This window comes from Podarcis raffonei, chromosome 5 (assembly GCF_027172205.1).
Source record: "Podarcis raffonei isolate rPodRaf1 chromosome 5, rPodRaf1.pri, whole genome shotgun sequence".
In the NCBI taxonomy this organism is placed as follows: domain Eukaryota; kingdom Metazoa; phylum Chordata; class Lepidosauria; order Squamata; family Lacertidae; genus Podarcis; species Podarcis raffonei.
In genome coordinates this window covers 72461404-72473733 of record NC_070606.1, presented here as the reverse complement: position 1 = coordinate 72473733, position 12330 = coordinate 72461404, and the positions used below count along the sequence as shown (strand labels likewise).

General features: G+C 41.4%; 1 protein-coding gene across 4 annotated transcripts in view; it reads right to left on the bottom strand.

Annotated features, from left to right (window-relative positions):
- Nucleotides 1-11946, bottom strand: part of NYAP2 (neuronal tyrosine-phosphorylated phosphoinositide-3-kinase adaptor 2) — a 151801-nt gene extending 139855 nt beyond the window's left edge. For 3 of the 4 annotated variants that reach the window (XM_053390064.1, XM_053390067.1, XM_053390066.1), the window contains exons 1-2: nucleotides 10566-11946; nucleotides 4700-4939 (exon numbers count right to left, since the gene is read on the bottom strand). In XM_053390064.1, coding sequence (XP_053246039.1) covers nucleotides 4700-4905 — 206 coding nt within the window. In that variant the 5' untranslated portion in view covers nucleotides 4906-4939; nucleotides 10566-11946. The remainder of the gene's footprint in view (nucleotides 1-4699; nucleotides 4940-10565) is intronic. The other variant, XM_053390065.1, reaches the window with a different exon arrangement.
- Nucleotides 11947-12330: the final 384 nt, after the last annotated feature.

The window sequence follows — 12330 nt, the reverse complement described above, 5'->3', positions numbered from 1 at the left end:
ACAGCTTCCGGGTCATGTGGCCAGCATGACTAAGCCGCTTCTGGCGAACCAGAGCAGTGCACAGAAATGCCGTTTACCTTCCCGCCGGAGCAGTACCTATTTATCTACTTGCACTTTGACGTGCTTTTGAACTGCTAGGTTGGGAGGAGCAGGGACCAAGCAACGGGAGCTCACTCTGTCGCGGGGATTCAAACTGCCAACCTTTTGATCGGCAAGCCCTAGGCTCTGTGGTTGAACCCACAGTGCCACCCGCATCCCTTTTAAAAGCTATTTTAGAGTGGGGATATTTTTCAGAAGGGATGGGGAAGCCTTTTCAGCCTGCGTACTACATTCACTTCTGGCTAACCTTCTGGTGACCTCATGTCAGTGGTGGGCGAGGCAAAGGTAGGCAGAGCAATGGATGTAAATGTTATGTTTGTAGAGGAGAGTAGTTTCCACACACAACTCTTTCTATCCTCCATTCAGACAAGAATGGGGCATTATCAGAGATCAAGGACATATGTCAGCCAGGCAAAAACATATGGGGCACAAGGCAGGAGCAGTGAGGGGTGTGGCCTGTGGAGAGTATTGAGGGCTAGACAGAGGCACCTGGAAGATGGAATGTGGTCCCTGAGCCTGAGTTTCCTCATCACTGTTTTACTACCATGCATTTAAAAAAGTATTTCATGAGATGATGATGCTAGGGGAGCATAAACATGGAAACATTAAAATCAAAGCAACATGAATTATCGGGATGTCTGCTTCAGCTATGAAAAGGCTGGCAGGCAAAGGTCTAAAACCATGAGTGCCTACAGGTAAACCCAAAATATCCATCCACCCTACAGCACTATGAATTGATGGAGCCTCCCTGACATTCGTATCCAGAAGTAAACCCTCCAGCAATTGGTGTACTGTGATCTCTTAAGAGTGGGCAATAGACGTCTAGAGGAATGCACAGACTACCCACGAGAAGGAAAGTAGGTCCATGCTTCCTAGGAAATGTGATGAGCAGTGTTGCGCTTTAACAATATCAACGTGTGAATAATGGTGTGTTATATTTTAAAATAACATTGTTTTTCGAAATGATTTTTTTTAAAGAAAAGGCTAACAATAAAACGGCCACAAAACAGTCACAGACATACTAAACGTTTGTATCATCATTTCATCTCATTCTCTTAATCACCACATTAACCTGGTATTCTTTGCACAACTGCTGACTGCTATACTAAAATTAGGTCAGAAATTCATCAGCTGACTCCATCCAGTAAGAGACAAAGACTTTATCAGTACACTCAGAAGGAATAGCTTAAGACTCACTTATTAGGAAAGATATATGAGGTATGAGTTTTGTTTTGTTACTATTAACCATCCTGCCAAAATCACTGCTATTCATGAAAGCATCATTTTCACTTCCATTTCACTCCAGGGGAAAATGTGCAATACAATGGATGTGAATGTTTTGTTGTTGTTGTTGTTTTACACAAGAGGTATGTAATACTTCTTATTGGCTTAGAATTTTTTTACAACTGTTTTTCACAGTTATTTTTTAACAACTGTTTAATATACAAGACATTTATTGTATGGTTCAGCACATAAAACACACACACACACCTATCAGAAGCCCTGAAACATAGCAATTTGTTTGGCATTAAATGATGTATTGTTGAAAATATTTCCTACCATCTTATTCACAGATCACCCTGTAATACATATCACTGTCCAGAACTATGGCTACTGGTATTAGCCCTCCTGTTTTTGTTCTTTAAAAAAAGTCAGTATTTTCCCCCTATATACACACAAGAAGACACATTAGAGGAGCCAGTCTGTGAAAAAGTACCAAGTCCTATATTATCTGTCAGGGAACTGCCATCGCAGCCAGGAGTGGAGGAAGGGCTCCCAAGCGATGCCGGAGAAGGTCCCAGCAGGAAAGGAGGGGACTCAGCTACCGGGGAAGGAAATCAGCGTTACACCAGGGAGAAAGGCGGGCAGAGGCAGGCTTCGGAGAGTTGGCTCCAGGACTCTTCACCAGAGACCAGCGGGGAGAGTACGGGTCCTCCACTGCCCACACCCACCCTGCGCAGAAGACTTCCGCGCAGGGAGGCTAGGCGGAGACTATCCGTCAAGGAACTTTTATGTTGGAAGAAGTTCAGGAAACGCCCACTGACGGATTCTGCCAGTGACTGAGACAGACACGGAATCAGGGCTGTCCAGCCAGGGGAAGGTTTATCCAGGCAACCTCGCCGAGAGTGGCGGCAACTTACGCACGAGCAACCCCCAATTCCCATTACATTATCCTTCTAAAACTCCATATAAAACAGCAATATTGTCTCCATATTTTTTGGAGTGGGGTGGGCTCAAGGTTTTTTGCTGCTTGCAGCAGAGCTCAAAAGGTGTCAGGCCAGCACCTTCAAATGTCTTGCTGCTTCAGATGTGATGATGCTCCAGACCTAACCAAGGCACTCCACTCAACCACAGCTATAAGCAAGCACCTTCTCAGTACCATACTCCAGTTGGAAAACAGACAGAGATAAATCTAGCAAATCAGTAACATTCATCTGCGCTTGGAACCTGAAGGCAATCGTATTATTTTTCCCACCCTACTTGGCCTTCATCAGGTCAACATGGGCTTGGCTCCAACTCACAAATAATCACTTGTATCTCTTTAAGCTCACCAACCAGTTGCTACCCATCTGTGGAAGCCACGCTTTTCAATTCCCCAATTGAAGGCTAATTCATATATGCATGGACATCGCTCGGTAAATGCCAGCACTGACAGTGTGTGAGCGTTAATTACCCCATTGAAACACTGCACTTCAAGTGAAGTGAGGTGATATGACACCCATGCACTTGTGGAGGTGCGATGTCTGTTTCACAGTTGCAGATCTTTATTGATGCTGTAGTCCTCAAGTGATGAGCATGCATATGTAAATATAGGAGTCCAACAAGCATGTGGAGGGGAAGATATATTTTGCTTCTCCTAAGTGGAATGCTACTAAATGCTACAGAAACCTTCTCTAAGATTCTTCCTCTTCTCTGTGACCAAAGAATAGGTTTCTAATTTTCTCTCACACGGCTGCTGGATAAGGAACAATGATACTGGTGCACCAGACAGCACTGTCTGGAGATTAATAGATAGTCTGTTTCACTGTTTTGTTTCTAATCTATCAAGCACTCAAAAACATGTCCTCAATATAATTAAAACAAGTGAATCTCTCCAATGTGCTTGGAAAGAATAGATTTCTTCCTGAGCTGGAGTCCCAGTAAATGTGAGAATTGCAATTATTAATTTCTCTATATATGTATTTTTAAAAATGGGCAAAGTCTTCAGCACTAAAGGCCATTTTGGAAATGTGTCAAAAGCCTGAGGGATGTGGCTGATTTAAGTGTAAAATTAGCATGATCTGCATATCATCTCCATGTTTCTGATACAATGAGTTACAGCCTGGAGATATAATTGCATCTATCAAAACAATTTCGGAATAAGATTATTGTATAGCTTGGATATGAAAAATCTGGGTTGATCTTTGAAAGAAGATTCCTTTTCAGTGGGCTTGGATATCATAGCTTCAGAATTCTCAACCAGTGATATCTATGGCAAATCTAGACAAGATGTAAGTACTGATGGTAGAAGGGAAGGCCAAACTGGGAAGAGATGTTTAGCCGATTCAAGATGGGGATCACACTCCCCCTGAAGAAACACTTTGGGGAAACATTTCCTGGGTCCAGTTTTTGCTCCTGGATAGACAGGAGCAATGACATTTTCAACCGTATTCTACTGTTTGTCCTTCTGAGAATATTCACTAGCTGACTACCAGTTGCATACGACCATATAAGTAGAAAAAACATCACATAATACAAGCACCACATAAAGGTCAATTGAAACCACATGCTACCTTCTCTCCACCTCTCTTCCAAGAAATAGACATTCAGTGTAATCCAATATTCATTTGATTTGGCGGGGTGTGTGTGTTGAGATATACAGATATAGATGATACATAGCTATTGATATAGATATATGGTATGGAGAAGCTGAAGCCTTTTCTGTTGTGTTCCCCATTGCAGCTCATGAGGCAAGCCATGGTTTATGTCTTAAAGTGGCATGCTTCATTCAGCTGTGGAACGGGAAGCTACAGGGGAAATCCATGGCTGTACTTGTGGTTCTCATATCCGCATTCAAACAGCCAAACTCTGAAATCCATAATGCAAACCAGTGCTTGAAATCCACGTTCTCCTTGTGACATTTCTGGCCAGAACAAGTGACCCTTGTCTTTGCAAACTCCCTTAGACATAGATAGCCAAAGGATCCCCTCTTTTTTATACATGCAGCTGAAAGCATTGTCAAATGGGCCCCTGTTTTAAGCCATGGTGTATGTGCAAGTTCTCATCTGCCACTCTCTTGAAGGTAGTGCAGTGAGGGACAGGATCCCCTCTTTCTTCCATGACATGCAATGGGATGGGTAACACAGCTTGGACAATCTGCTGGGAAGTGGACTATATATTAGCTTCAACAACATCATTATATCCTAACAGAGCTATTGCTGTTCCATTAGGCTACCAGTCTCATTGACCTCCAAAACCAACATCACTTCCTTGAAATAGCCATGTCAACCCTCAACTAGTGGAGACAATCTTTTAATCTGTAACCAACATTTCAGATTTTGAAGGGACCTGTTTACTCTTTCTCAATCAACCCTGATTTTTAACAAAACCGGATAGTTACCGTTTTATTGCTTCTTCTTGTTTCCGACGTTTTTCATTCTTTTCTTTCAAGTAAGCCAGGTTCGTTTCATTCCTCATCCGATCGTTCTCTCGAGCAATGTCAGATGCGTTCTGTATAACCAAACCATCATAGGCCTTCATGCCCATATCTTCAATATACTGGAGGAAAGTGCCCAAAGTGACTTCCTCCTGATTAGAACTCATCATCTTGTTGGAGATAATAAATGGAGGAAAATACTTCCTGTAGGTTGACAAAGAGGGAAAAGAAGTCCATACAGATAAATCATTTTTAGCTTACTAGCTTAAGATCAACTTTCTCCAATGTCATTTTACATAAAGCTGAAGAAAGATCTGAGTGACTGCTGAATATTATATTTTTAAAAAATGGGGGATCAGCCACTGTGTTTCTTTTCATCCCGAGAGTCCTAGCTGAAATAGGAAACCTTCCTAGCAACTAGGTGAGCATAACCTACTTCAGTTTGCTTTCTCCTCCAATGCTTCATCTTAAGACCGGGAACAAATGCAGACTTTCTGGCTACAAATTACCTTGTTTAGCATTCAGTCTGATAAAGAGTAATGACAACCTCAAAGACTTGCTCACTTTTTTGCACTGCCCTACTTTGGATTTCAAAATTTGCTTTTCAGATATTTTTGAAGTAGACCTAAATTTAGAGCAAGCATGGCTTTTTTGTTGTCACCTTAGGCACATTAATTTTGTCTGACACTGTTTTTCATGGTTTTGCAGGAGGATTAATGCATGGATCTTGTCTGCCAGGGATGTGTTTGCACTAGATCCATACGTGCATTCAGATTCATTGGATCATCTTTACTCCAATGGTTTCCCATGCCATATGCACAAGGCTCTAAATACTCTTCAGGGCAGAAACAAGCAAGCTGGGGCTTCAGAAGGAAGAACTGAAAGCCAACCTAATAAGCCCCAAAGGGCTCTTAACAATGGCATTGCCATGTGAAGATTATTTGCAGTTCTCATTACATTCATTTATTATCGTATTTGATTTTAAACACTGGGAAAACATTGTGCAAACTCTGTATGAATGAACTTCAAGCAAGTGCAATGGACATGAGGTTTGGATATGGTGGAAATAGCCTGCTCACATCTTTCAGTCATTTACTTTGTTCACACCGCTTGAAAAATTCTTGCAGATGCTCATGACGGTCTTAGAACCAAATTTTCTGATGTGTTAATATCAGCATCATACTCAAAATTTGCATCGGCAAAGACTTGGATCCAAATAATACACTGAACAAGTGGAAGGCAATTCTACTCATACAAAGAGTGTTTTGTTTATTCCAGTTTTCTCCTGTCTTCATTCCCTTGTGCTCCTTTTGAAAAACTGATTCCACAAGGGTAGGTGGACTGTTTGGAGTAGCCTCTTGGGTGACATAGGAGACTACATATAGGGTGACCTTGCCTGCTCCTCCACACTAAGGAAGTACCTTCCACTCATGCAGAGAGATCTCTAAATTGCCTTTAAACTGGTGATATAGTCTAACCATGTAACAGGAGACTATTTTTCTACTTGGCTATTTTTCCCCCTTCTGAAATGATGAAATTCATTGTGACACCTCAACATGAAAAATGAAAATTCTGCCAAGATACAGAATTTCACAGGAACTTTCTCTGGCCCTGCAGTGGGGATGAAAATGGGGAAACACTGGATCTCTATGTGCAGATGTTAATAGGGACCAAAGCAGCTAAAATCCAGGAACATCAGTTTGAGTTGGGCTAGCTGATCTCTTAGAACCAGTTTGAGGGAAAGAGTATTGGATTAAGGGGATCAACCATAACAAAACTAGTAATATTGTGTTTAGAAATGAGGCTCCAAATGAACTGGTTATAAATACCAGGTGCCCCTTGGAGCTTCATGAACATCATTGAATTTTTAATGTATTTTTTCTCAAGTTGTGTCTATACCTATAATGAATCAATCAACAACGCAGAACCTTCATCTATCACTTTTTCATGAGATTTGAACCAGGGTTCATACCATGCTTTCTTAGGTTACCCAGCTGCCATATAGGCTGCATACATGTCATACATTCAACACACATTCCCGGCAAAGAGTCCTGGGAACTAGCTTCAGGATGCTGGGAACTGAAGTTCTGTGAAGGGTAAAATGCCATTCCCAGATTCTTTGGAGGAAAAAATGTACTTCTCATGTCCTCTAAAAGTATGGTGTACACACAGCCATAATATATATTAATCACGAATAATTATAATAATAATTTATCCATTTCAGTAGACTGGGTTTATAAGAGTCCTTGCTATATAAATATTATTGGATGATTCTGAATTTTATATGTTAGATGTATTGTTGTTGTTGTTGTTGTGTGTGTGTGTGCGTGCTGTTGTATTTGGTCTTATGTAGGCTTTGTCCTTAGAGTATGCAAGTGGAACCTGCAACAAAATGTTGTCATTACAAAAAAGCAGTGCTCCTGTTCAGGGTTCCAGCTGCCTAGTCTCTCCACCCCACACCCCACCATGTTCCTGTCCTGGCTGTCACTCTACATTCTGAGATTGCTGAGCTATTCCAATCCTTATTGGGCTATTGGAGGGAGGGTTCTGCATACTTAGGGTTTTTTTTTAAATTGATACCTCTCCTCTTGTTTCTGAATAGTTCTGTTTCGGTTACAATTTTGGTGGTACCTCTCACCCAAATTTGATTGCTGCCTGATCATCTCTTCGGCACAGAACATGTGGGAATGGGCTATAAGGAATAACCACACTGCTTAGACAACCTCCCTGGAGTTTGATCATTTGGGGAAAGGTCTGGAGCATTTATGACAGTGACAGCCAACAGTGTCTATAGAATAGGAAGGTCATCACCGCCTATGAAGCACAGCATGGTTTAAAATTTCCACTACTTTCTCTTCCTCTCACAGCTAGAGTCAAGAATCAGTTGCAGGATAGTAGGAGATGCCTTCGCCCCTGCAATCAGTCATCAGCAGGGAAGAAGTGAAGTGTACCAGAGAATACATGTATTTTTAAGTTTTACTGTTCCTGCCAGTTTGTTCACTTTATGGCAAGGTGAATCAGCTCAATGAATAATATTCCACCCAAGGACTCTCATGACTAACTGAAATATCATTATAATCATTCTCATGCAATTTCTGTAAATGAGGATAAATTATTAATTGAGTTTGCAATTCAGGAATGAGGGAATCAAGTATCTGACTTTTTTAAAAGTGCAGACTTGATATGGCAGAGGTAAGGTTAATCTAGTAAAGTAAAAACAACAGCAGAATACATCATAACATTCAAGCAACTAAAGTCACATGTCCCCATCCAGCTAGGGCTACATTAAGAGGCTCTGCGCGCATCATCCCTGATCTTGTCCTCCAGTGGGCTGCAGTATGAATGAGATTTTGTCCAGATAATTAGCAATACCTGGCTTGAACTGCTCATTGGAAAAGAGGGAAAGCAAGAGGATGGATTTTGTCTTCCCATCCCTTATTTCCTCATATAGATAATTGGGATTTTAGCAGATCATCTGATCAGGTGGATGTAAAGAAGTCTGATGTTCCATGTGCACACAGTTAGATAAGAGAGCTGGACTTTGACCCAGCATGAATATGAAGTTCTAATGACTGTAGGCTTCCCCATTCATTTCAGTGGCATGGAAAATTCTGCATATGCATAGGAATGGAAGCCCAGAGATTTTCCACCTACTGAACTGCACAAGGAAGCCCTTTCAAGAATGTGAAATTAGTGTGTGCAGCAGACCTCCTGTGTGTGAAAGGGTCCTCCAAGTTTGGCTGCGTTCTGAAGAGGCTACAGTGCCAGGGGGGTGGTACTGAATATCTGGATTGACCTGAAAACTCAATGAACACATGCACATTGCAGTATGCAATTCATTTGTGCAAAGCAGGTCCCTACACAAGTTCTGGCAATTTTCACCACACTACTGCAAACATTCATTTTTGGTGTTTCTGAAGCCTCGCTCTTTTACAATGAACCTTACAATGAATACTGCTTGCCACATGGAGCTGCTACTGCATTGCTTGCATTGCAAGTGTTTCCCACTCTGCAATTTGCATATGTGATTTGAGCTGTAAAAAAATGCTGTGCTGCAGGAGAAATAAAATATGGACCATCAAATGGAACAAGTTGCTAAAATAATGATAACGAGTGCCTTCCATAGTTCACGGATATATATAAGAAAGAAACCCACAACCATTTTCTATCAGTTTAATAGCTACGTATCACATTTTTAAGGGCCAATTGATTTCTTTTCAGATAGGCAGAAGAATTAAAAAAAGAGTTGGGCACATACCCCAGTAGTATACCATCCCTCTCTCTGAATGTTCACTTGCATTTTACAACATAACAATTAGCTCATCTGAAGTACACTCTTCTCACCACAGATGTTATATGGAGTACCACTTGTAGTGTTTGGGCTCTGCTTTCATTCTGTGCTTCTTGAATTGCTTACAAGACAGTAAGTGCAAAGAGGCTAGGCCACATCCAATATCTGGCAGACTGCTGACTACAGCACCACTGTTAAAGACCTAATGGCATTGGTATGTTATACACTGGGTTCCCACCCCCACTTCTTCAGAGTTGCTGTCTTTTATGAAATGGCTTTCAGAAGACAAATTATTTCTTTGCTAGGCACATTGTCAATGAAGCTCTCATATACATGTCTGCCTGCTGCCTTGTTAATTTTTAAGCAGACTTGATTTTTTTTATTCATTTAAAGGAAATGTTTTCCAATTCCACATGGCCCACATACAGGGAATAAAGCATTAGGCTTCTTCAAAAGCACAAAGGCAGACTGCAGTGCTACACATACTGCAAAGTTTGCAAGAATCAACTCTTCTGACATACTCAACCAGGCTGATCTAGAAACTTTCTATTCTGTTGCTGGCTACCCTTGTTGTAAATGGGAATTATGCCAACTGTAAAAGGACCTCTCTTTTAATAACACAAATGGTTAAAAGCAGCTCCTTCAAAAGAATGGGGGAAAAATGCATTGCATACCTGAAATAAAACAATGCTTTCAAGAAGGTGTGTTTATATTATGTCTCTTTGTCAGAAATAAAGAGCTTTACAAACTGAATAAATGTGCACAAAGGATAGATCTCCCCTTCCTTGTGATTGCACCCCTCAAAGCGTCTAGAATGTGGAGTACTACTGTTGTTGTTTACTTGTCAACCAGAAGTCCTTCACATATGTGTTGTGATCCCAAAATGCACAATTTCCTAACAAGCAAGTAGCATGTAACTGGATAGCCAACAGCCAGCACTACCTATAATTAGGAGATTAAGATTATCCCAACATTACCAGGACAATAGGTCTTTTAATTTAGGAGAAATACTTATTTGCTTTCTGCTTAACTAAATTGTTTTCCATGTTCTTCAAGGCGTGTATTGTGGGGAGGGCAAGATAAAGTGAAGATCTTTTGGCTAAGGGAAACATATTTGAAATGTTGTGAAATATTAATGGTGTGGGATGCCTAATAATTAACTAACACAGCTGTTAGGTATTATATCAATTAATACGTCAGAAAAATAGCTAGCAACCTTTTAATAATTTAATGTTGCCTTTACAAATGAAAATTCCAGACACCAAATGTTCTTCTTATCAGGCACCTAATGTGTAGAAGAACATTAAATAATCCCAAATACATTACAGCATTATTTGGTTTTGCTGTGGTTTGATTAATGTCTCCCCAAACAGACAAAGTTCTTGCTTAGATATTTCAGGGTTGTAAATCATTCCATTTCTGCCAATATGCCTCTCTGATAAGTGATATAGTGATATATAAATATAGATAAGCACTGTATTTCATTAGCATGCTTAGAGATTCTTTTTTAAAAAAAACCAAAACAAACCTTGTACATACCAAGATTAAAGTCCTCGGGGGACTGCTAAGTGCAATAATTAAAGGTGACTTTTGTCTGTAAAAGCCCTTTCCTGTGGTTTATCTCAGTGCAGTCTGAAGGGATATTTCAGCACCATAAAAACAGATTTTGCAGATTGGCTCAGTTTTTCTTCAATTAAAGTGCTTGAGATCTTCTTGGCAAACATTTCCAGATTGTAGCATTCTGCATCTCTAGAAGTCAGCGTGTTGCATTAAAAATAAAAGAGCGATCTTCTCGGCGTGGGATTAAAATAGCCTTTTTAAAGTTTGACTTTCAAAAATGCAGTGGGGCTGGGGGGAAAGAGGGGATCTGGCATCTTAAATCCACATTGAGAGAAAGAACAGCAAAGGTTTCAGGGGGGCATCAACGGCACCCTGCTTTGAAGTCCAGCAGGAAAGAAATGGGAGGAATTTTTTTGCCCACTTCACCACACAGAAGATTACAACACCAGCATATGCAGTGGCAGAGAGGTGGCTAAGGTGCCTCATTGGAGTGGATGCTGTGGAGACCAAAAGAAAAGACAAGGAGGGATAGAAAACATCCTATCCAAATGGCTTCTTGCAACAGAAAAAGATGCTCTCTCCTTTCTCTCATTGCCACCTAGACAGCGAAGGTTTGAAACAGTCTCTCTCACGCTCGCCCGGTGACTACAGGCAGGCTCTCTCTCTCTCTCTCTCTCTCTCTCTCTCCCTCTCTGTTGATGCTGTTGTTGATTAATCAGGGATTCTCAAACAAAGAGCAAGCCTACCTTCGGCAATGAGCAGTAATCTGGAGCTCCTCTTTTTCTGCAATCCGCTTGCGTTCAGCATCAAAGCAGCCAGCATTCTAGCACCCTGGACAGTTCCCGTTTGCTTAGGCCCATTGGAGAAAAAGGAGGCGAAGGAGCAAGTGAAGAAATGACAAGAGACCGGAAAGCAGCCGCCTTCGACTTCAGCTTGCTGTCCCCAGGGGCGCAGCTGCTCATTAAAGCTTCCTATCTAGGCAACAGATTCTCCCCCTTTTATCTTCGCTGCACTGAAGTCTGATTAGCAAAATAATCCAGTTTTTTTTGGGGGGGCGGGGGTGGAGGAGGGAGGGACCTGCACAAATTCAGGCTCTCTAGGTAGGACACAGCACGGCACAGCACTGCTCCATTCTTCTCCCCCTCCTACTCAAAAAAAGAAAGAAAGAAAGATTTATTTTTTCCAAAAAAAAAAAAATGTCCCTCCACAGAGAATGGGCAAGTTAACCTTTAGCCCATGTTATGGCTCCAGGAAATGAGCAGCCACTTAGAGGGAACATCTAAGTCTCAGTTTGATACCTCGTATTGATGTATCGCTTGCACTCACCCTCACTGTAAAAAGCCGTGCAAGGCTCACAATTACTGCTGACGCAGATTAGGCTGCTGCTTGGGGAAAGGTAGGAGGAGCTTTTTAACCTCATCAAAACAACCTCCCACCACCTGCTCCCACTGCATGAGCGAATAGACCTCCCTTATTTGGAATGCATATCTGTATAATGTGCGATTTGACAGCAGGGATATTTGAAACACAGCAGGGCAGTTTTATGCCCTCCTGCAAAGTTCATCTCTCTAAAGAAATATTTAGTTTCTGCTCACTGATTCAGAGTCCTGGGGATAGACCCACCAACCACCTAGTCCAAATCCCTGCTATTTAGGCAGAGTTCTCCGCCTACCACTAAGGTTCTATAATTCAGCCTGTGCTATCCACAAACAATGCACTGTGAGCAGGTATCCTGCAGAGACTG